Source organism: Sus scrofa, chromosome 5 (assembly GCF_000003025.6).
Source record: "Sus scrofa isolate TJ Tabasco breed Duroc chromosome 5, Sscrofa11.1, whole genome shotgun sequence".
Lineage (NCBI taxonomy): Eukaryota > Metazoa > Chordata > Mammalia > Artiodactyla > Suidae > Sus > Sus scrofa.
This window is the reverse complement of record NC_010447.5, coordinates 50913517-50939972: the sequence shown is the minus strand read 5'-3', so window position 1 is coordinate 50939972 and position 26456 is coordinate 50913517. Positions and strand designations below refer to the sequence as shown.

Genomic DNA, 26456 nt, shown 5'->3' with positions numbered 1-26456 from the left:
CCGGCAGCCGTAGCTCTGATTCAACCCGTAGCCTGTGAACTTCCATATGCCACAGGTGTAGCGTTAAAAAAGCAAAAACAATAAATAAATGAATGAATAAATAAAATAAATGGAAAGAACTTATTAACAGATATTTTTTGGTATGTATAGAAATATCGAATTACTATGTCATGCACAAGGAAGTAATATAGTGTTGTAGATCATTTATATTTCAAAACCAAACTAATTCAGAGAAAAAGAGATCAGATCTGTGGTCACCAGAGGTAGGGTGTGGGGAAGGGGGAATTGGATGAAAGTAGTCAAAAGTTTCGATAATATTCAACATGATAAACTAACATTGCTATGTGTTATATGTGAAAATTGTTTTTGTTTTTGTCTTTTTTTTTAGAGCCTCGTCTGTGGCATATGGAAATTCCCAGGCTAGGGGTTGAATTGGAGCAGTAGCTGCTGGCCTATGCTACAGCCATAGCAATGCCAGATCCAAGCTTCATCCACCGTCTATGCCACAGCTTGCAGCAGTGGATTCTTAACCCACTGAGCAAGGCCAGTGATTGAACCCACATCCTCGTGGATATTAGTCAGGTTCTTAACCCACTGAGCCACAGTGGGAACTCTTGGAAAATTGTTAAGAGAGTAAATCATAAGAGTTTTCATTACAAAAAAAATACATTTTTTTCCTTTTATTTTGTATCTGAGATGGTGGATGCTCACTAACCTTATTGTAGTAATCATTTCCTGATCTATGTAAGTTAAATCATGCTGAACACTTTAGATTTATACAGTACTGTGTGTCAATTATATCATAATAAAACTGGAAGGAAAAAAAAGAAAAAAAAGTTTTAGTTTTAATGAAATTTCAAAAAAATGTCATTAACATAAACAATTTTTTTTTTTTTTAAACTAAAAGATTCCTAAGTGATATCCCAAGCCCTCAGATTCTTCAGGAAGAGATGACTTGGATGAAGGACATTCTTTCCAACCTGGGCTCACCAGTTGTGCTTTGCCATAATGACCTATTATGTAAGAATATAATCTACAATGAGAAACAAGGTAGGTATTTGACTTTAGCAGTAAGTAAAGTTTTTTCTTTATGTTCTTAATGGTCCTTTAATTTTTCTGTCAGTAAATTAATTCAAATGCAAAGGTTAAAAACATGTATGAAGTCATCATTGTTTTATTTTGGTTACAGAGTCATGGTATCTGCTAAATTAGGAATATATATTCTCTATATATTTGTATAAAATATGTTTCTTAGAATTGGTTTATTAGAAACAGTTTTTGGTTTCTGTTAAAGAGTTTAAAATGAAAAAATGATAAAACAACTTTGTTTATAAATTTAACTGTAAATATTTGGTAATTCATGGTTTGAAAATGTATCTGCTTGTCATGGGATTTATTGAAAAACCAAATAACATTGCACTGCATTATAAACACAGAAATTTTTTGAGTTTTGGGTGGGAGGAAGACAGCAGTATTAGAAACGAATATGTTTCCAGGTTTCCTATTATCTGTTTATTACACTGATTTGTTAGATATTTTGATGCTAAGGAGAGAGCCACAGATGAAGGAAATTTTATTTGTAGTTGCAGAAATTTTATCTACTAAAGTAATAATCAAGACACTCTATTAAATTGTTTAATAGTTTTTGAGGTATAGACAGTGATACTTTTTGTGAAATGTTTTTTGGGATTGTTCCTATCTTGCCGTATTCAAATTCTCTGTTTTCATAATTGAGAGACACATGGCTGTATTATATTATTGGATAAAGTGGTTTGAGGTTTGGTTGCTAAATGGTAGATGCCCTTCAGTACCAAACTGAAATTTAAAATACAGTTTTGGTTGAAAGATTAATATTAACTCAAAAAGTCTCTTTGAAACTTTGAAGCTATTGCATTTTTTGGGAAACCAGTTTTGAAGATAGGTATTATAGTTGGAAGATTATTTTGAATTCAGGTGTGCTATTGTGAAGATATTAAAGCCAAAGAATTCTGACTAAGTGGTCATATTATATTAAATTATTATTTATGACCATTCTTATCAGATTGTAAGCTGAGACTATTGTAATGCAAAAGCCTTTATATTGTAAAGTATTGTCGGTATTGTAACTGACTTTAACTTGAAGAAAACCAACCAAAGAACACTGTCAAGGATCATAGACTTAAGTACGTATTTTCCAAAACATGCTTAAGTACCTTCTATATTTGATATTCTAATGTAGACTAGAGATTCTATTTTTTAAAAAGTTTTCTGAGCCAACATCTTTATTTCGAATGTCTTGAAGTCTTCATGGAATCATTTTGCTAAAATTTCAGTTGTACACTAAAACATCAAATACTTGACAGTGTCCTTTAATTTATTACTATCCACTTATTGTATGTAATTATCATAGTATATATATACTACATTATATATTAGTAACCAAATCTCAATGCCATTTATGAGACAAGAATATTAGTTATACATTAAAGTGATGTATTAGCTTTTAAGTTCAGTGCAAGATCTAACAACACATTATTTTATGTAATGGAATTTCAAGTGAGGGTCTTCATCTTACTTTTGAAGTGGACACTCAGCTTTATTTTTAACTGCAAGTTAATTAAGAGAATCTGTTATTTCCTTTGGAATATAATTTTAACTTTTCATATTTTTATTTTATAAGTTTCTTTGGCATATTCATTTCACAGAACAAACTTGCTTATAAACTAAAATATAAGGGACCAAAAAAATCAGATTACTATGTCTTAGGTATAAAAAGTCAATTTTTACTTTTTTATTTAACCAGTTGCCTATCTAAACTATTGATAGTGATATGAAAAAGTTCTCATTTTCAAGTAAAATATTAATGCTTCAGTCTGGCTTTAAGAGTTCAAGATTGTCATTGTTTATTTTACCAAGGGTTACCTAAATCATATTTTTGTGTCTTAATTTTTTTTCCCTACACAGAAGAACAGAGCTCACAGTTCAATAAGTGTATTATGTTGATATAGTTTTTAGAGTTTGCCCTAATTCATAGAAGTCTATTATGTACCATTTTTTTGTTTCTTGTCTTTGTGGTTGTATTTGTGTGTTAGTTATGGAGATATTCTATAATTTTTTTCTTACCACTGGTTTTATACTGTCCATTTGAACTTTGCAGCATTTTTTTAAAAAAATCGAACCCTATGTGATTAGTTGATACGTAAGCATTAAGAAAACATGGTTGGAATGTTGTTCAGGTAAAAGCTAAAACTCATGAAAATGTGGCTAGAAGCTTATTCTTTTTATTATTCTGTTTCACATTCAGAGCTAATGGATTTGAAGTAAGGTGACTGACATATTTGTCTTTAGTTATAAGGAAAAGTAACATACCTCATATTTTAAAAAAGTAAATTACATAAATGTAAATTTAATAAGCAGAAAAAAATGTATATTTGAGTTGTAGCATAGCATTAGTACTTATAATTGTAATATCAAGGAGCATTATTAAAATTAGAAATGTGCACTGCAAAATTCTTTAATTAACTTGTTACCTTGTTATAGCGTCTAAGAGCCAAGTGTTGTCTTTTGGAATTAAAATAGTTTCTTTATAGAATAAATGATTAAGCTGCATATTATGTTCACAAATTTGACTTATTATTTGTTAAGTCATTCATGTGATTCGAGCTCAGGGTTTTACCTTTTTTACATGTAAAGGTGCAAATCACAGGACTGTCCTTTGCATCATCAAGCTTAGTATCTCTTTAGTGTGTTTCAGACCCTTAATTTCTTGGAAGTACAGGTTTTAGTTTACACTTCGTGAATTTATCCTGTATTATCATGAAGTCTCTGCATGTACTTTTCAATCATAATAGCTTAGATTTTTGTGTATTGTAACTAGATTAAAAATCTCTAAGTAACTCTTAAAAGCAGATACGTTACTCTTAAAAGAGTAGCAAACTCTTAACTCTTAAGTAACTTAAGAGAAGTCAAAACGAATATAGATTTTGGAACTAAGCACACTTGGTGTTCAAATCCCTGCTCAGTCACATATGATGGTAAGTGCCATTAGACAGGTCATTTTATCTCTTCATTAAGTGTTTAGTTTGGTCCTTACTCTCTGCACCAGAATCACTGAGGGTACTTGGAAAAAGAGGTTTTTGGGCTCTATCCAAAACCATCTGAACAAGAATTTTTGTTGATGGGCTTAGGGCACTGCATGTTTAACAGATTTCTAGCAAGTGCTTATACTGCTGATAGTCTAGAACTTTTGTTTTTTTAATTTTTTTTATTTTTGTAACTTAGAGATAATATCTCCTTGAGATGGTTCCTGAGAAGATTTTAGATGATGCCTGTAAAGTCTAGCACCAGACTAGATACTTAGCAGCACTCATTTGCAGCTATTATACCAAGGTAGGAGTTGGCAAACATTTTCCAACTCGGTAGTACTTATTTTAGGCTTTTCATACCATATTATGGGGCTCGGTAGTACTTATTTTAGGCTTTTCATACCATATTATAGTCTCTGTTTCCACTATTCAACTCTGTTGTGGCACAAACACAGCCACATACTGTTCATGTAAGTTATGAACAAATGTGTGTGGTTGTGTTCCAATAAAACTGTAGAGACAGCCATTGGGCTGGATTTGGCCTGAGAACACATTGTTTGCCAACCCCTGTATTATGTTTATAGGATGCATTATACAAAATGTATCTGATTCTGAAAAAGGGAAAATGGTTGTTATAAGCTGGAAGAATTTACGCTTCATTGGCATGAGATGATAGCTCAGGTTGTCTTTAAGTGCATTGTGTAGATTCTATCTTAACTATAACTTGAGTGATTAATGTGAAGTGTAAAAATGTATATAAGTAAGTGTGTATGTATATATATGTGTTTGTGTGTGTGTGTGTGTACATACATACACAAAGACTGAGCACTCTGCAGTTTATTGGCATTTTCACCTGCGAATATTATGGGAATTGGTAGGCATCACAGAAGTAGTACTGCTTCTACTTGTTTTGATCATGTCAGTTGACAGGACTCAGGAGTATGGGAGAAGAGTAAGCTTCCTTTCTGAAGTTGATGGTAGCTGTCAAGATTTTTGAAAAGTTAGTCAGTGCCAGGAATTAGGTGGTTGGTAAGACAGCGGCCCATTCCTTGTCTTCAGTGAAATGACATCTTAAAAAGGTAAGAAAAGAATACCTAATGATAAAATGATAGAATCTGTTGCATAATAAGAAAACCCAAAGCAGTAGTTCACTCCTGAACTGTAAGACTTACCAGTCCTCTTTTAAATTAACAATTAATTAAAAAGAATTTAGGCTAAGAGGAACAAATTTCAGCATTGCTTATTGACTGACTTCAAATCTATTATTTTAATTTCAACTCATCTTTTAACTGCTGTAGTAATTGTTAGAAGTAATTGCTAAAGCTTTGAGTTTGTTGTCTCATGTCTTGATACTCTGTCAGAATGTTTATTGGTGGCTGTTTTGTTTCTTGTTTTCCCTTCATTTCTTCATAAAAGCTCATGTAAAGATCTAATATATAACTTTAAATTTCAGTGATGGCAGCCATTGATTGTTTACTCTGTCCACAAATACAAGAAGCTGATTTACAGCTATTTAAGGAAATACAAATGAGTGGAAGAAAAAGAAAGCTTTTCTGGGAATTATAAACTAGGTTTTTTTAAACAATATAAGTAGAAAATGGGTGTCACCATTCTTAGCTACTTGATTGACTCTAAATCTTACCCTCTTTACTATTCATGAAAAGGGATTGTTGTGGTTGTGGTTATTTTACTGATGTCTTAATGAGAGGGTATTTTTTTATTTTGAAATTTAAGTAAATACAAATTTATTTTTTAATTTGCTAACCTATGTTTTCCAGGGTGGAATTTTTATGAAGGATAATCTTAATCTTGTTTTAACTTATATTCTAGATCACTATTAGTATAAAATATCTCTAAATCAGGTAATAAAATACTCTTAAATGGACCACAAAAACCTGAACTATTAAGGAAGAGCTACCCAAACTAGGTATTGGTTTAGTGTTCTTTACTCACACATTCAGCCCCATGGTATGTTCAATCATATGTTTGAATGAGAATGTCAGAAATACCACACTTTGTTCCTTAGTATTTCATGCTTATTTTCTCACCCCAACCCTCATATAAACACGTGTTATCATTGTGTCTGAGCATTCTCTGCAAAACCTCCATTTATTTCACTAGCATTTGAATATTTCCTGTGTACTAGGGATTGCTCTTCCTACTTCCCTGAAGGGAAGCCATGCCATATAGTGGAGGAGTGAGATCATAAAAGAAATATTTACAATCAGAATGATGAGTATTATAGTGAGGGGGTACACTTCCAGGGTAAAGTAACTGGACACCAGAGTGAGAGATGAAGGCAGAGTTTCCCAGAGAAGAATACTTCCTTTTTCTGTGTAAAAGAGAAAGCATTTTGCCAACATTAATGTAATCATAGTTTCTTTTTCCTTTCTGTTCTCTTTCTGCCATAGCTAACCCTGTAGAGCAAGTGGAATGATTTGGAAAGGTTTTCATGTTTTCACATTGGTTATTTTGCTTTTTATCTTTGTCCTTTTCTCCTTAACAACAACAAAATAAAGGAGTCCAAATTAATGGCTCATATGAATCATATAGTCTTAGTTTAACAAACTAATTTTTTTGGTTTTCACATAAATATTGTTTATATTTAAGCTATACTGAGATTTGAGCAGTTTAACTCAGTAGAATGTGTAATTCATTAGTGTGAAAGTATACAAGAAACATAGTTATAAAAAGAAAAATGTACTTTTTGAAAATTCAAATTATAGTTTTATTCATTAATCTTATGCTTTTCCCATTAGGTCCTAGTCAATGTGCTGATTATATACAGATAAAATATACTCTTAGCCCTAAAAGCTGTTTCTTTACTTTTTTAGAGATCAAGGATCCCTTGAGAATCTGGAAAATCTCCTCAGAATATGCACATACACACAAAATTTTGTGTAAAATTTTAGGCGTATTTTAACTTTTCCACCCTAGAATCTCCAATTAAAACTTTGTCTTAAAGAATTAACAAGATAGGAGTTCCCGTCCTGGCTCAGAGGTTAATGAACCTGACTAGTAACCAGGAGGTTGTGGGTTCAATCCCTGGCCTCAGTGGGTTAAAGATCCTGCATTGCTATGAGCTGTGGTGGAGGTCGCAGACACGGCTCGGATCCCATGTTGCTGTGGCTGTGGCATAGGCCGTTGCTGTGGCGTAGGCCGGCAGCTACAGCTCCAGTTCCACACCTGGCCTGGGAACCTCCGTGTGCCATGGGTGCAGCCCTAAAAAGACAAAAGACAATTAACAACCCCAAAAAACAATTAACAAGATAGTCATGCCATATGAGCTATTAATTATTAAAAGTGATATGAATATTCCTATAAATAATTGGAAATTTTAGAAATTAGAAGTTTTGTAGGAAAAAGTTGTGTAATTTTTGTTGGTAGGAAAGCATTTTCCAGTAATTTGATTTTTCTGGCACCCGAAATAGAGGCAGGCCTCTGTGATTTTACTTTGTTGCAGAAGATTAAATTTAAGGTTGAGTTCCACTTTGTTTGCAGTAGTTTGAAAAGATAGTTAATGCAGATTAAAAACATTTTTTTTTCCTTTTAAGCTTGTGTCTTGTAAAATGTGAGTTTGCCAAATTTTCTTCATCTGCTACAGATTAGGTATGCCATTGTTGCTGCCATGTGGCGGCGCACCCGTGCTTCTTAAACGCACTGACTGGAGGTTTATCGCATCACTTGTTCACATGCACGGAGCCTGGTAACAGCCTCATCTGTATCTTGTTAGATTCATTTTCTTATTTTTAAAATTTTAATTGTTTATAAACTCAACATAGCATTTAAAAATAAAGGCTAGTTTTAATGAATTAATGCTACTACAAAAAGTCATAGCTAAAATTTTCATACTGAAACAGAATTTAACTTTTGTTAAAATGATCTATGCTTTACTTAAATTGTATTTACTCTGCAAGCAGGCATATTTTACCTGCCGTCTTACTTATATTTGCCAAATTCTAAATATAATTTTGAAAATTGAAATTGAAGCTTTTGTTTATGTGGCAAAAGTAAGCTTCAGGACTGGGCTGTGTATTTTTATTGGCATGTTACAGTTAATATGAGCTCTACAATAATTTGTATTTAAAGAGCTAAAGCAGTCAACAGCTGCAATATAAAAACTGTTTATTAAAACTATTCGGTTGGCTTAGTACTACAACTTGGTAAATCCTCTGGAATCCTGATTTCTTGAAGACTAGTGAATATAGGTATTTCCCAAATCATTGTCTTTGGTCTCTTCATCCTAATCTTTTTAAGCTGTCGTCTTTTCCTCCTAAAAGTAGTATTTATTGTAAAGAATTTAAAATATAAGGAAAAAAGGTCACTTGTCCCTCATCTTAACTGAAACTAGTAAAGACATTTTGTTTTGGTTTATTTCCATTGCTCTTTTTTTTTCCCCTAAGTACTATATATTTTTTTTCCTCTCCTCAAGCATAATATTTTAATAATTTGGATCACTGTGTTTACTATTTTGTGTCTTTTTTCATGTAATATTTGTAATTCTGGTCATGATTTTTGAAAATGAAATTTTTATCATGGCTGTAATTGCTTTGTCATGATGGTGGTCTTGCCTAGAAATCAATTTAAAATATGTTCTAACTTTCCATTTTGCAGTTCATTAGTAAAGTGATCTGTTAAAACTTATTCTGCCTTCCCATTCTGCAGCTTAGTAAAGTGATTTGGTTAAATTTAATATTTTCTGTGGGATAGTTTAGTTTTTGTGAATTCAAGCATTTAAATTGGTTGAATTGCAGTGGTTTATGTAGTCACTGACCTTTAAAAACCTTTTGTTTTGTCAATACGTATATAGATTTTGGGCTTTTTATACTTCGATGATTTCACTTATTTTACTTTAGACTTGACTATTTTAAAAAGTTTTGAATTATATATATGTTAAATGCAGTTATAGTAAATTTTTTGCTTTTGTGTAAAATACTCCACTTGACATGACATTTTTGGTCATATTGTTCTCTTTTCCAGAGTTTGAATATGATCAACATATCTCCCCAATTTAAACATGTAAATCTGAATCAACACAAGTCAGTTCAAAAGCTCTTTTATCTGGGAAAAGCCAGTGTGTATAGACCAGGAATTGGTTTTGTTACCTCAACTTCATGTTTTAAAAGATAAGCTATGCATTTTCTCAATATCAGCAGCTAAGAAACTATTCTTACAGCCATCTCTGTTCATGTGTCCATTTTAACTGTTGAACCCTATTAGCCTTTGGATTTGTGATTCCCTGGTGTAGACAGTGACCCATTTTAATTTTTATTTTTTTTAATGTTTCTCTCTGTCTTCAACTTTTTCTCATCTCTCTTTTAAAAAAAATAGGACCTATATCTTTGTTGAACCAAACCCTCAGAGTACTCAGTGCTCAAAAATGAAATGTTCCTAAGCCAGAGTATGTCGCTTGACTGGCAGAACAAAAGAGTCTTTGAAGAATTATAATTAAATATGCATATATATACATGTATAGATAGATATATGGCACTAATTTAGAATAGGAATCTCTTTATATAAAAATTCATCAAATTAAGAAATGTTTCAAATCAACTATAACTTTGCTTTTAAATGATAAAGCAACCACTTTAATCCTGATCAAGTATGCTATTGGAAACCGTAGTTATGTTAGGAATGTTGTTACGTTGATCAGCAAGTGCTATAACAGCAGGGTTCACAAAATTCAAGTCTTTGAAAACCTGTTTTTGATTTCCATATGTAGATAGCTTGTCAATTCACTGTTGGAGTATCACAGATTAATTTTTTGTTAAAATTGCATAGATATTTAAGTTTCCAAAGATTGTTTTCAGTTCTAATTAAACTTAAATTTTTACATAACTGATGCCCCCGTGTGGTTAAAGACATATTTTGCTTTTATTTGGTCTTGGAGTATGACTATATTTTGGCTTTTCTTTAGTATAGTGAACATTAATGTTCACAAAGAAGCTGTTGACCAAGATACATAATTTGAATTTTGTAAAGCTCATTGCCATAAAATTCACAGCCTTACCCTGTATTGTCTCAGAAGTGCATGTAACCAAGCACGTACAATGAGACAAAATATTGGAAGCTATTTAATTACAAATAGCATAGGGATTTTCTGATCCTGTATGTGATTTCTTATGTCTTTGTTTTTGTGTCTCACATAGGTGATGTACAGTTCATTGATTATGAATATTCTGGATACAACTACCTGGCATATGATATTGGAAATCATTTCAATGAATTTGCAGGTAAAATGCAGAGAATCAATGTTCCTCTAATGGAATAGCATTATAACTTTGAAAGGATACTTTTAGGAATTTTTTTTTTTTATTTAAAGAAGATCATCTGGGGCAGGAGCAAAAATTTTTATTTTCTTCCTGACCTTTTGGTTTTTCTTAATTATTGGAGCAAAAAGATGACAACCTCTTTGTTAGTTTCTGAAGAAAAATAAGAAAAAAATGATGGTGACTTTTATTAAGAATTGCCATAGTGTCAGTTGCTTCATGAATCTCATCTCATCTAATTTTTTTCTACACAACAATTCTGTGGGTTGGGTAATACTCCGAGTTTACAGATGAGTAAAATGACTCACCAGGGTCATGGTATAATGCAGGGAACCAAAATTTGAAAACAGTTTTTTTTTTTTTAATCTCATAAAAAAGCCTTTGCTCTTTCTATTTGCTTACTTGAGCTTAACCAGAAAGCTCAATAATTTTTTTTTTTAATGTTTGGCATTGACTATAAATATTTGAAAAGCTGGTTAATTTTACTCTTGAACATAATCTTTTATTACCATCAAATATAAAAGTTTTAAGTTTTTTAAAAAAATTTAAGTGGAAATAATTTAAAATGAATTTTTATGGCTATACTTAGAAACATGAAATGCTCTAAAACATGAATTCCTCTGGATGGTTTACACTTAGTAGGAATTTTTCATCACCGAATTTGTATACATTTATGTATTCATTTATTTTCATATATTTGTAAGTTACCAGACTGGGTGAAGAGTTGGGGGAAAGTTTTAATTTACATGTTTTCAATTATTTTCCTCCACCAAACTTAGCATGTTCAGGCCATATCCTCACATACATGTTGTACATATATATCTGTAGGAAGGAAAGCAGTTGTGCATATGAGATATCACCATATTAGTAATATAGTTTATTGCCGTGGAGACAAAAGAGGAGACTTCAGTGATCTTAATATGATTTTGTGTAGAAAAGAAAATGAGCTAAAACTTAAAAGTTAGGTAGAATTTGGATGTGCACATGGAAGAGCAAGGAGGACACTGCAGGAAGAAGGAAGAAAACTTCAAGGTGAGTATACCTATTTCTGTAGGGTATAAAATTCATGAAGGAGAATAGAGTGTTATAAGACCAGAAAAGTAAGTTAAGAGCGATTTTTTTTTTTTTTCTCTTTACTGCCGCACCTGTGGCATATGGAAGTTCCTGGGTTGGGGGTGGAATCAGAGATGCAGCTGCGACCCGTATTGCAGCTTATGGCAGTGCCAGATCCTTAACCCATTGAGCCAGGCAGGGTCCTCACAGAGATAATATTGGGTCCTTAGCCTACTGAACTACAGTGAACTACAGTGGGAACTCCTGGACCAACTTATGAAGAGCCTTGAATGCTAGGCAAAATACTATGAACTAGAGTAGTATTTTTCAAGCTACATGTCATGACAAGCTACATGTCATGAGATCAGGTATGTGGCATAATTATTTTAGCAAGGAATGGAAAAGAAATAGAAAGTACCAGAGCTGGAAGGTGTACTTAGGGTAAATATCATTTTGTGAAACTTAATATCAGATGCATGTATAAGGTTTCAATATAAAATATATTTCTTATTCTGTGAATAATGGTTAAAAAAGTTCTAGGAAATACTCTAGATATTAGTGTGATAAGAATCTCATAATAATCTCCTGGGATACTTGTTAAAATGAGATTTGTGGCTTCTGATGCAAGTGTTTCAGGCTTCGCACTTTGAGGAAAAATTGAGGCAATGAAAATTGTTTACGGTGATCAACTACATAGAACATTAGAATTTAATTTGGAATACATCATAATTGGTTTATTATTTTAATGAATGCTGTTTACTTAATATCTAGCATTTTAGCCCAAAATAGAATTATTTAATATCTGAAAAAATGTGTAGATGGTAGTGATTATTAAAGTATGCAGAAAATGTGTAATGTGTTTTTAAAAATCTCTGTGTACTTTTTCTGCTTTAGGTGTGAGTGATGTAGACTATAGTCTTTATCCAAGTAGAGAACTACAGGGCCAGTGGCTGCGTTCTTACCTTGAAGCCTACAAAGAATACAAGGGCTTTGGGACCGAAGTTACTGAAAAGGAAGTAGAAATACTCTTCATTCAAGTCAATCAGTTTGCATTGGTAAGTTTTAACAGTTAATGAAAGGTTCTTAATGTTAAAAACTTAAATTTTTTTTTCATCATTTTATAAAACAATTTCCCATTTTAATTTTTGTAAACTTGCCATTTGTTTACAATCATGACGAGATGAGATTGCTTACAATTGCCCTATTGTAATGCTTTTGAAGACAAAGATTTTGTTTCATTCACTACTGTATCCCCAACCTCTAGAACAGCAATACCTAGCCACATGGAGTGCTCAGTAAAATTCTTTTTTTTTTTTTTTTTGTCTTTTTGCTATTTCTTGGGCCGCTCCTACGGCATATGGAGGTTCCCAGGCTAGGGGTCGAATCGGAGTGTAGCCACCGGCCTACACCAGAGCCACAGCAACGCGGGATCCGAGCCGCGTCTGCAACCTACACCACAGCTCACGGCAACGCCAGATTGTTAACCCACTGAGCAAGGCCAGGGATCGAACCCGCAACCTCATGGTTCCTAGTCAGATTCGTTAACCACTGCGCCACGACGGGAACTCCTCAGTAAAATTCTTTGTTTAATGAATGTATTCTAGTTTAGATTAATGTGTGAAGCAGCTTTTTATATTATATCTAATTTTCTTCCTTTATATTATTAAAAATATAATCAAGGACAGATTTATGGGAAATGAGACTTTTCCACAATATAGCAAATCATCACTTTTTTTTTTTTTTTTTTTTAAGGCTGCACCCCAGGCATATGGAAGTTCTCAGGCTAGGGCTTGAATTGGAGCTGCAGCTGCCAGCCTATGCCACGGTCGCAGTAATGCGGGATCCGAGCCGCATCTGTGACCTATACCACAGCTCATGGCAATGCTGAATCCTTAACCCACTGAACAAGGCCAGGGATTGAACCTGTGTCCTCATGGATACTAGTTGGGTTCGTTACTGCTGAGCCACAATGGGAACTCCCTAATCTTCACATCTTAATGATAAAAGCAGATTGGAAGAATCAATAGAAGTAATGTTTTTATAACTACTAGTATTTTGTTGTCTTGACCTTCTTTTGATGAGCTATTATTTCCCACATCTTTGATATTTTAATCCTTTATTATTTTCATATCTGTTTACTGTAAATGCATTTTTTAAAAAAATTAGTTTATTTAAATTATGTTTTGAGAATGACATGATGCTGTTAGAATGAGCTTTTAGCTAAGGTGTTTTGATAGTTGAATAGTGGGTTGAAGTTACTTTGGCTACTACTTTTTAGTTCTAATATTATTATCTGCAATTGACATGGGGAATATTTGCTCAAAGGTGTATTCTTTCCTTAGTCTTAAAAGCAGCATTTCCCCAGAGCCGTTCAGAATACAACTTAAATAAGAGGGTGTGCTGAAATGTGACTTCTTTACCTGCTTTTCTGATGTCTATTTTGAGTAGAACTGTTGGTTGAATCAATGACATGTTCTCCCCTTGATCTTAGAACGCCTGCTGTTTCTGCTTATTCTGGTTTTTTTTAGGGCCACATCCATGGCATATGGAGGTTCTCAGGCTAAGGGTCAAATTGGAGGAGAAGCCGGCAGCCTGCATCACAACCATTGCAATGCAAGATCGGAGCTGCGTCTGAGACCTGTACCACAACTCATGGTAACCCTGGATCTTTAATCCACTGATTGAGGCTAGGGATTGAACCCATATCCTCATGGATCCTAGTTGGGTTCGTTACCACTGAGCCACAACGAGAACTCCTCTGTTTATTCTGTTTAAGCATGATTTTAGGTGATGTAGCTCCCTTTTTTCTTCCTCTTCCTCCAGTCCCTTTAAATGTCAGTGTTTCTTAGTGTTTGGATTTGGGGCTCTCCCCTACTCTTGCCCTTTCCCTTTATATATTCTTTTATTGGGTGATCTAGTTCTATGGCTTTTATTGCCCTTTCTGTTAATGATCCCAAGTTGAGTTTCTTCCCACTGTCAAGCTCCAGATCAGTACTGACTCTGTCTATCCAGGGTCCCATTCATATTTGACCACAGTGTGTCCGAACTTGAGTTTTATTTTCTGCACCCTGTCGTCTATCCTATTATTTTCTGCACCCTAATGGGATCATTATTACTATATTGACTTAATTAAAATGCTGTTATCCATTGTGTTGCTGTATTCTGAAACCAGGAAAGAAGGAATTTTCTTTGATGTGTTAATCTCACATTTTTACTATGTCCAAGTTCTTTTTTTTTTTTTTTTTTTTTTTGCTTCCATAATTCTGTCCATTCCAACCCTTTTTTCTCGATTGCATGCATGACTTTTGATTAAGGCCTTAATCTCCCATTATGTTAGTCTTTACTGGGCTCTTTATCTCCAGGTGTTTTTGGGGTTTTTGGTTTTTGGTTTTTTTTTTTTTTTTTTGGTCTTTTTAGGGCCATATCCACGGCATGTGGAGGTTCCCAGGCTAGAAGTCGAATCAGAGCTGTAGCCACCGGCCTATGCCATAGCCACGCAATGCCAGATCTGAGCCACGTCTGTGACCTATACCAGAGCTCACATCAACACTGGATCATTAACCCAGTGAATGAGGCCAGGGATCGAACCTGAGTCCTCGTGGATGCTAGTCAGATTCGTTTCCACTGAGCCATGATGGGAAGGCCTACCTCCATGTTTTTTATGTACCTGTTAATTCATGCTAATTCATGTTAATTCATTTTATTTTATTTTATTTTTTGACCACACTCGTGGCATGTGGAAATTCCCAGGCCAGGGATCAAACCTGCGCTGGTAGTTGCAGTCGGCGCTATAGCCACAGCAACTCTGTATCCTTAACCCACTGAGCCACAAGGGAATTTTTGGTACTGTATATTTTTAAAGTGACCTTTCAGTAGCTAGAATCTAATTTATGACCTACAGAATGAAATCCAAATTATAGTATCTATAAATTCGGTCTTATTTCCCACCTCCCATTTCCCCTCTTAGCACAGTCATCTGTTTTCTGCATACTCCCAAGATTTTAAGCATGTATGCCTTTGTGTAGATTATTCCTTTCTCCCTAAAATGCCCTTTTCCCTGTATCTTCTGGCAAGTTCCTCTTGTTCCTTGTGGTTGTATTTTAAATACTGTTTCCTTTTCTGAAACAGCTCATTCCTTGATTACTTGTCATAAAGGCAGCATATATGTAGTGAAGTTATTTTGATAAGAGGGGAAAGAAGGTTTATTGTTCATGGCATGCTCAGACTTCTAAATATTAAAAGACCTCATTTTAGTAAATTAATATCGAGATGTTAAATAAAAGTAAGTATTTACTTTATAAAACCAAAGAGAGTATACATGGGTTGTTTAAGCTTTGAGGAGTTTTTAGACAGATTGTTGACACACTTCAGGTACAGGTACTCTTAAGTAAAATATTAAAGTTATATTTTTTCAGAAAAAGTTTGAGGATTCATTTTAGTTATTTGCTCACCAAATAAAGCTTTAATTTTTTTCTTTGCAAACAGATGTGGGTAGACTAGGAATTAAAAATAAACTTACATATCTGTAACTTTCAAATCTGAGAAAAGTAGTATTAGTAAATCACAAAATCATAGATGATAATATTATTTGTACTTTAGTATTCTCTCTTTGCCATTTTGGAGAATGTAAATGAATGGGCTCCTTTCTTACTTTCCTTTTCATCCATTTAGGAGTCTAATGTTAGAAATAAACTTGTCTCTTTTCACCCTATAAAAGGTGTTACCTACCTTTTAAGTAGTGACCTTTTATGTATAATGCTTCTCTAGTATAGAATCATTTAGTTATTTTATATTACTATATGAATAAAAACTGAGAAATACAGTTGCCAACACTGCTTGGAAGTGGTGAAGAGAGCTGGTTTGATGTTCTTTTTAGGTATAAAATGTCCCCTAATTTTAGTCTTTTTTTTTTTACAAAACCAACTTATTAGGAAGAGATTATGATACCATTTGCAGATGATTTTTATGTCATTTAGAATATGCTGAGGTGATTTAGATTAGTGATTCTCAAGCTTTTTGGTCTCACGACCCTCTTTTACACTGAATTTTTTTGAAGACTCCTGTGAGATTTTATTTATATGGTTTAATTATCAATATTTGCCATATTGGAAATTAAAATAAATTCAAATATTTATTAGATATGTATTTTTAAAAGTTCATGTTGACATAAACATTTTAAAAATGAAAAATAGCTATTTTCCAAAACAAAAAATACTTTAGTGAGAAGAAAGACATAATTTCATTTTTTTTGCAAATCTTTGTACTGTCTGGCTTAATAAAAGCTGGATTCTCATTTCTGCATTTCATTTCTTACAATGTATTGTTTTGGTTGAAGTATGAATAAAATCCTGTTTCACCTATACATGTTGGAAAAGAGGAGTATTTTGCCTTTTCAGAGAATTGATGTTTCACCCAAACTCAACAAGTGATAGCTTCTTAAAGGTTAGTTGTAATGTTCAGTCTGAACACATCAGTTAACTGAATCACATTAAACTCCATTAGTTCATCTTGCACTTTGAATGGCTCTATTACCAATGTGTGATTTTGTAATTTTAATGTCATTCGTTAGTTATTTGGAAAATAAGGATTTATTGAGTTGTATAGATCTTCTAAAAGTCAATTCACCACATTATATGATATAAAAATATAATATTTTATATTATATTATACAAATATTATATTAAAAATCACATCGATATCACCAGAAAAGTTCTGAATACTTTATTGAGAAGCTGGTGAGCTCACAGATTTGAGTACAAATTTCCAAAGTTCTAATTTTAGGTAGAATAGTCAAAGTCTATCATTGGCAACAAATGTTGTCAGTTATTTTCATTGAAATGACAGGTTCTCTTTTTTATAAATGAGAAATGTCTGCCAAATATTCAAGTCTAGTAACTCTAGTTCATATGTCATTTCTCTCAAGTAAAAATAATGTTCCATTAAAAATGTTCAAATTTAGCTCACAACTCAAGTCATATGTATTTTTCCTTGAGACAGCCTTCATGCTTTGGGGGTGCAGCAGATGTGCTTTATGTGTACTTCCTATATCATCCCACAGAATATTAGGATATCATGTACTCAAGGGTGGAGAGTGCACAGTCATTTTAATAACTTCATAAAGGCCATTCTTTAGTGAGACTAGATTTGTACTGTGAGTGTGTGGCAATGAAGACTACTATTCTAATACAGTTTGGTGCTACTACTTTGATGATGATAAGGTATCAGGAGCTTTACCCAGTATTGCTTTTGAACCATCATTGCAAATGTTAACAGAGTCAAAAAGTCAGATCCCAGGTTTAGTGTTCAGTCCCACCAGACTGCCCCATCACCCCTTTAGAACCACTTGCAAATCTAGGATGTTACCTGTGCTTTCCCTTGGCTATAAATAGGTTTCCACGACTCCCTCCTTGGGGCCTATTAATTTGCTAAAGTGACTCACAGAATTCAGGGAAATGTTTACATATGTTTACAAGTTTATTATAAATGATATTACAAGGATTCAGCTAGATGAAGAGGTATAGTAGGGTAGGGTCCAGAAGTGTCCTGGGTACAGGAACTTCTGTTCCTGTGGATATAGGGTGCACCATCCTCCTAGCATGTATAGGTCCTGGTTCACAATTAGTTCTCCAGACCCCTTCCTTTTAGGTTTTAAAGGCTGTTTCATTACATAGCCAAGATTGACTAAATCACTGGTCATTGGTTGAACTCAGTCTTCAGTCCCTCTTCCCTCCCTGGAGGCCTGGAGTTGGTAGGGCTGAAAGTTCCAATGCTCTAGTCATGTGGTTGGTTCCTCTGGCAAACCAGCCCTTGTGCTTAAGGGCTTTCCAAAAGATACCTCATTAACATGTGATTGAAAGGGGTTATTAGTAATAAGACATTCCTTTCACTTTTATGGCTCTGGAACTATTTCAGGAACCAATAACAAAAGGCCAAATATTGTAACAAAAGATGCTTCCAGTTGCTCATATACTTAGGAAAGTCCAAGGATTTGGGGAGCTGTTATGAGCCAGGAAGAGTGGATGAAGACCAAATATATATTTCTTATTGCAAATTAATCACACCTGCATTTTACAGATGAGAGAAACAAGGTACGGTGAGGTTAGTTAAGTTGCTCACAGCCACACAGTAATTCTTTTCCTAGTTAATAGTATTTCTAGTTAGAGTATTTCTTGGGAAGTGGAGTCTTATTACTGTTATCAGAATCTTAAAATATTATGTTTAACTGATCATAGATTATAAAGCACACACAGTATCATTGTACAACTCCAAATTACATATCATCTGTTTACTCTTTAAGTCTTGACTCACTTTTCTCTGATATCTGTCAAGTTGTTTAACTTTGTATTGTGGTTGATTATGCAGAATTGTTGGGTCAATAAATATTGTTTTTAGGGAGTTCCCGTTGTGGCACAGTGGAAACAAATCTGACTAGAAACCATGAGGTTGCGGGTTCGATCCCTGCGCTTGCTCAGTGGGTTAAGGATGTGTCATTGCCGTGAGCTGTGGTGTAGGTCGTAGATGCAGCTTGGATCCCATGTGGCTGTGGCTGTAGCTGTGGCTGTGGCCAGCAGCTACAGCTCTCATTTGATCCCTAGCCTAGGACCTTCCATATGCTTCAGGTGCAGCCCTAAAAAGCAAAAAAAAAAAGTGCATGAAATTGATAAAAAAGGGAGAAATTTACAGTTTGATATTTATTTTACAAAGAAATGCGTTATCATAATTCTTGATTTTTCTTCCCTTCATTTTAGGCTTCTCATTTCTTTTGGGGATTGTGGGCTTTGATTCAAGCCAAATACTCCACTATTGACTTTGATTTCCTTGGGTAAGCTTAATTTTACTGTATGCATTATATGTGTCTCTGCTCTTTTGTGTTAGCATTAAGAACTCATGGGGGATATTGCAGTTACTATTTTCAGTCAAATGTTACAAAGATTGCATATATTTAATAACTGGGGTGCAAGAAAATCTGGTGTGATTTGTCGGATGCTGTCAGTATTAGAAAAGTGTCCAGTAGGTGGTGCAATATACTAAAAATGTGTCCTTCGAAAACTTAAAAAAAAAATCAGCTTAGAAAGGTGAGTGGAAATAAAGGAAGGATTGAGATTTTTAGCTCTAATTCTTTTGTTACTCTCTTTTCTCACTAGGTATGCAATTGTTCGTTTTAACCAATACTTTAAAATGAAGCCTGAGGTTACTGCATTAAAAGTGCCTGAGTAAAGAAGACATTTAATTATTCTCAAGTGGCTGAACAATATGTGTGAATCTTTTAAGAAATTCCAAAAAGCCAATATTTGTTGAAATTCTTTTAATTTGGTTATCTTGCTTCACAAATTATGCCTCTAAACAACTAGTTTATTTTTTAAATAGTCTGACTGATGTCAAGAAATATACCTACTGCTCTCAGTATATGGTGGGTTAGCAGTTTGTTAAATCAGCAAAAAGGTATAAAGATATCAGTTTAATTCTTTGATAATTTAATCTATGTTGTATGTAAATTATTTATTATAAATTTAACATGATTCTGTGATTGCGCTTATCCATTTCATCTGTTTGTTGAGTGTAAGCAATGAAAATTTTCCAGAGAAATTTTTTTTAAAGTTTTACTTTAATAAGATTAATTTTAGTAAACATTTTGGATGTTTAGTGTAACCCTTTTATTTTGACACACTAAGTAAAATGAATCATTTACTCTTGTAATGCCAGACATTGGTTTAGATAACTTAGAATATTCATAGAAAAATATCTGTTTAGGAGAGTGAAATAAATTCATGGTCTGTGCTAGTGGTACATCTTTTTGAAGTATTGGAAAACTTTTTTTTTTTTTTTGAGGGGGAACATATCTTAGAACTACATTCCCCTCTTCCTGCATAGTCTGGCAGTATAAATATTGATATTTACTATATAATCCTGGAATAGATATATGATGATTTTATGTTACCAAAATCTGCATTAAATAATGTTTTCATATATATAGTCATTTTAAGTTACAGTTTGCTTTTAACATTTTACTATATCAAATAGTTTCTCACCAAAAGTTTTGTTTTACTTGTTAAGATGTCTTGTCTGTTATTACATAGTAGCTAGTAGAACAATTGCTAATTTTTAAGACAAAAATAGAAGCTTATCATACTTGGCAACAGAAAATGTATTTAGGTTAATTCTTTTTTACCACTCCAGATTCATGCGTTACATTTTGGTTTTATATTTTAGTTTGGTTCCATGTCTTTAGAATGATAGCAGATAATTTCTTGATAATGAAATAATCTGAAATTTCTTCTTCAGAGAAATAAGTTGAGGTGGTTAAAAGAGTTAAATAAGGAACATTTATAACATCAATCTTGTACATTTAAACCTGATACAACAATGTGAATTAAGCAAAAATATGCATGGTAGGAGGGCTTTTGTTTTGATTTCTTTTGATTTTTTGTTTGTTTGGAAGTAAGAGGATGACAGTTATTATTTGGAAGGAACTTAGATCTTTGGAATAGATAAAGCAGACTTCAAGTTTTGAAGACTGCTGTGTGGGTTGAGCAGTCATGGTTAACGTTACTTAGAAAGTTAGTCTGACAAGCTTTGCACTTTGGTCACATAAGTGCCCATGTACAAAGTTGGCTTATTGGATCTGCATATTCAGAATATGCAACTACACATTTATCCTCTGAGAAATCTTCTGGGGAATCTGATGTATTATTCCAAATGACTTATACTCTCAGATAAGTGCTTTAAAATACTTGGATTGTCTCAAGATGTTTAAAGCTAGTAAAGTAAATAGAAATACAGGCCATTTTAAATGGTAAATTCTAGTTACATGAATAGAGTCTTAAAATCTGTATCTATAACTAAGATTTGTTTTCTACCTCCCCAGTGTTACAAATGTTCACTTCTCTTTTTATAAACCATATTACTATAGGATCAGTAGAATTTTGCCTAATTAAATGAAAGGAACCAATTAAACAATAGCTTTTTATTTAACTTTAGAGTGGACTTGAAAAACTGTTTTTGGTGGAATTTTCATCTGTTGTTGGAACATTTTCTTAGAACAACTAGGAATATGTAATACCCTTGATTTTTATTTTCGCTTTCCAATTCTTTAAGTGCAACAGTATATATCTTTGGAGAACTGGAAGGAGAGAAGATCATTTTTCTACCCTACTCCATATTCTTCAAACTATTTTGAATAGAGATTCACTGAGCCATTGCTGGTAGATTGTGCATAGCTGCCTGCTGTGATACTATTGTAAGCAGTTCAGAGAGATTCACATAGAAGTAAATGTACAGGGGAGTAAAGGCTCTCACTTTAGCCCTGGGTGTAATGGATCTTGGCAACAAAATAAGATATTTAAGATATTTCCCCTACTCTTAGGCTAGATTTTGGATATTATGATGCTCCCACTTCTGGTACAGGTTTTTGGGATCATGCTTCAGCCTAATGACAGGATTTGAAATTGCTTGCCTTTTATTGACTATTTAAGAGATTCTTAAGGGAAAACATCTCTCTAAAAATTGCCCTGTGGCTTGCTGAGATGTCTTTTGCCTTTTTATGTTAAGCTGAGAAACTTGAATGCCTTACCTAATAACTCAACTGGTAGTAAGCTCATTTTGTAAATGTGAAAATGGTTGTTAGAGAAGTGGCATTCATGTCTACCCATTGTTAGTCAATAGACCATAGTGGCCTGGATGCTTTAACAAGCAAATTCCACATTTTTTTCTTCTTTATTCCTTGCATACTTGTGTAATCTTACCTGACCAGTAATTGTTTTTTTATCCCTCCTAAAACCCCATGCTACCACCACTTTTCTGGGAATTAAAGAGATGTGGTAGTAAATTAACTGTTCACATGATCATTTGAAATCAATATGAGCACAAAACTCATCAACTAGGTCTGCCTGGAATGTATATAAAACAGTGTAAATAAAAATTTGTAAATTAGTGTGAATTGTATCTTGCATATGAGATTGTGTATTGTTTTGCAGTTTCTTCCCTTTTGTAGACATTTTTTCTGTAAGGGAATGATCCAGCTCTTTGGTTTTAGACTGGAAATAGCCAACAGATCTGGCTGCATAGTGGGATAACAAGAAGAACTAGAAATAGGGTTCATCAATCTTTGTTAATGTCAGTACTTATTTATTTAGCCTCTCAGTGCCTAATATGACTTTTTTCACTCTTTGTTGGTCATTAGTTTTTGGAGGTTAGATTCCTGCAAGCAGCAAATTAATATAGTGTTAGAACACCATTCTTTGAGTCATGATTCTGAGCTAAAGCAAATTAAGGTTTCATGATTGCAAACTGAAGTATTATCCTTTCCTATTTTCAAGGTTGTTGACCTTTTTCTATAAAAAACTTTGAATTTTTATATATCTCAATGTGAATTTTAAGTATCATATTACAGGAGAGATGATAAATGATAGCTCCTAGTTCAACTTAAAGCATGTCTCCTTGGCTTCTCTAAGTATAAAGCTGTTCATTATGAGGTTGTAAAAGAAAAGACAGAAGTAATCTTTTAATGACTGCTAATTCCATTTTTGCTAAACTAAAAATGTATATTTTAATTTCATAAATATGTTGTAAAAGTATTCAGATTTAAAGAAAAATTCCCCCCCACACACACACACTCAGAAGTTATAAACCTCCACCTTTACAATTGTATGGATATTTCTGTTTTATGTTGCGTAAAGCCTTCTGTATTGAATTCCTTCATAGTATAAATGAGAAAACTATTAGTTTGATTTTCTGCTTTAAATTGCTGTTAATAAGCATTTTATACTTCATTCCAAAGTGATACAGACTTAAGCCTTTAATATTAGTCAGTCATTCAGTTGATAGACAAAGTTAACAATGCTTTATGTTAGGAGCAGAGTTTTGTTATTGGCACCAACTTGCACTACTTTACGCAAAAGGCAAACATTAGTGATTATTATGCACAAAGGAAAATGAATTATTATAAGTATGTGGTAAAGCAGCTTTATCTTTATTTCAAAATTGATTTTGCTTCCATAGTTCATTAGGGTTTAGAATGTCTTTGGAAACTTAGTTACATATTAAGGCGATCTGTTTTTGTTTTTTTTTTTAAGAAAGACAGTTATATGGAACCAACTTTTTTTCTGTTACATACCACTTGTGTGATTACAGTGTTAGGTCTTGAGACAGAAAAGTGTAACAGTTATTTTAAATGAATTTTCCCCATCTTTGAAGCTTAGTTTGTAGATGTATTGCTATAAAAGAAAATGCTTGGTTTGCATCACTTGAATACTTGAAAACTGAAATAAGATGTATTACATAATAGACTTTTCTGAACAGTTTTTACACTAAAATTTTCCTTTCTGGGTCATAATTTGACCAATTTCAATTATTCGAATAGAAAAAAGAATGATAATACTTAACAGAAAATACCCTTTTGAGTTTGAGGCATTCAGAATTCAAGTTTTCAGTAGGTTTCTGTCCTGAAATCTCTTTCTCTTCTTTACTATACTTAATGCACTTACTGTGCTACTGATGTTATCAAACAGCAAGTTAAAATATGTGTTCATTATGTATCCTATGGCTTTTCTAGTTATGAAAAAATTACTCTGAAAAATACTCTTAATCCCTAAGAGTATAAATACCATTGATGGAATAAACACCATTAATCATTTTAACAAAATACTTATAAGGTGTTTATACAAATTGGAAACGTTACCTGTTATATTTGAATGAGTGATGGGTTAGAAAAGCCTGACTGATTTGAATTGTTCCACTAATTAAATTTCAAAACTCAAAGGAACTTTGAGATAGATTGACTCCTGATGGTATCCATGTAAACTAGCTCCTGTAAACTGGAAAAGACCCCCCTACACACACACCTCAAAAGCAGTGGAGGAAATGCGAGTATTTGCATGGTTGTGGTGTGCCGCTACTTAAATTATGTAGTGACACACTGAAATTTTTATTGTTCAATAACCTGAAGAAGTTTCCCTTTACTTATGTTTACTAAGGTAACTATAAATTGGTGAAATCTGCAAAGAGGAAGCTTTTAAACTCTACAGTAGTTAGCAGCCTTTGTGTAGCTGGATGACATTCCCATGATATGAAATATTTGAATTTTAAAATGTACCATTATTTTAAGAAAGAAGACCTGGCATTATTCTGTATTCTTAAATGATGATGTCCATATCAGTTTAAGAAAGGAAAAACAAAATGAATAATTGTCATTGCATTAGCTGTATGTTGAATTGGGAAATTGTGGCATAAAGGTTAAATTTGTGTTTATCAAATGTGAACCATAGTAGTTTAATGCTGCTCTGTATATACTGTAAGTGCTACAGATAGTCTCAGCACTGAAAATGTATTGATACCTCTCAAATGAATGCGTTTGATGTAGGTGTTTTGATATGCCTCAGAAAGTATCTGAGTGTCTAAGAACTTGTTAATTTGTTTGGTAATGAAGATACTTCCTGTCTTTTGTTGCATATTTTCATGTTTAAAATTTAATTTTTACATTTTCACTACTGTTAATTTAAATAAAATTTGTTCTGTGGTTAAAATGGGGTTGCCAGTGAAAAAAATTAATAACCTCGTTTCAAGTAACTGCTTAAAAAATACATTTTTGCTATATGTTCATAAACTTTTAATGAATCTGTATTTCTGTTTAAATGTAAGTGATGTTTAGGCTTTATTTCTGTTTAATAAGGCCTTTTACCATTGATTAAATGAAGGAATGTATCTTTTTGAAGAGATTTATATTCTGTAAATAAAAATTGGTTGTAACAATAAAATTGGGTTCTAACTGCTTGTATCCATAAATCTTGTCACTTTAGCCTAATTTTGTAGGTTTCCTTTTGTTGAAAAACAAAACTTTTCAATGTTAGTATATAACTCTTTGTATATCTGAAGTGATTCTTTCAATTCCTGATTCTCTGGTTGTATAATATAGTGTTAAAAAGTTTTGTAAAATTTTACTTTTGAAAGTTCAGTCGAAATGAGAATGTAGAATATTATATAACTTGTGAGCAAATTCCGTTTTAGCTAATTTGAAAATTCATTATTCTAACGACTATGTGTTTTCACTGTGCTCGAGGCTGGGAACAGATGAATAAATATACTTTCGGACATAGCATCTGACAGTCTAGGCAGGGGCTATCCATTCAACTAATGTTTATTAAGCTCTTTTCTAACTTTTAGGTAATGTAATAGGTGGTGGATCTAGATAGAAAGATAAGATATGATTTCTACCTTCAGATAATGTTTATCATGAAGATCAGTTCTCCATAATGAAAATAGGAGTGCGTGCGTGCGTGTGTGTGTGTGTTTTATAGAATGTTTTACAATTTGGGAATTTGGGTTTACCAATTCCCAGCCAAAATACTAAAAAGTGATGTCTTCTTATTAGGGTAACACATCTTAGAAATTGTTGTTGATGTTAATTTTGATCACCTGAACAAGGTATTATTCTGTATCTTCACTGTGTAGTTATTTCCCTGTGGTAACTAATAAATGGTCTGTGGGGAGATACTTTAAGATTATGTAAGTAGTTTCCTCCTTGTCAAATATCGTTGTCCTCCTCTCCCTAATTTAGCAATACCATATTATGATAGCTGCAAAATAGTCATTCTTACTTATGCTGCATGCTCCTTATATATCAGCCTTTTACTGTAAGGAATTGTCTTCTTGTGTCTGTATGTGTTATCTAATTTATCTATCTTTTAAGTATATACTCATGTTTATTTTGCGTTCCTTTTTTTTTTTTTTTTTTCCCCTTTTTTTTTTTGGACGGGGCCGCTCAGCATGTAAGTGACTTAATGTGGGATTTCAATTCCCAGACCAGAGATTGAACCTGGGCCCCAGCGGTGAAAACGCTGAGTCCTAAGCACTAGACTATCAAGCAACATCCCTCATGTATTTCCCTTTTACTGCCACCCATGGCAGCAACGCCAGATCCAGGCTACATCTGTGACCTACACTACAGCTCATAGAAATGCTGGATCCTTAACCTGCTGAGCGAGGCCAGGGATCAAACCCATGTCCTCATGGATACTAGTCAGGTTCGTTACTGCAGAGCCACAATGGGAACTCCAATTTGTTACTGATTATATTA

At 33.3% G+C, this 26456-nt stretch overlaps 1 protein-coding gene across 1 annotated transcript in view; it reads left to right on the top strand.

Moving 5' to 3' along the window:
* ETNK1 (ethanolamine kinase 1) overlaps nucleotides 1–25165 on the top strand; it is a 55941-nt gene extending 30776 nt beyond the window's left edge. Inside the window, exons 4-8 of the mRNA XM_021092211.1 lie at nucleotides 908–1050; nucleotides 10214–10297; nucleotides 12281–12441; nucleotides 19135–19208; nucleotides 19531–25165. Of these exons, the coding sequence (XP_020947870.1) occupies nucleotides 908–1050; nucleotides 10214–10297; nucleotides 12281–12441; nucleotides 19135–19208; nucleotides 19531–19603 (535 nt within the window). The 3' untranslated portion in view covers nucleotides 19604–25165. The remainder of the gene's footprint in view (nucleotides 1–907; nucleotides 1051–10213; nucleotides 10298–12280; nucleotides 12442–19134; nucleotides 19209–19530) is intronic.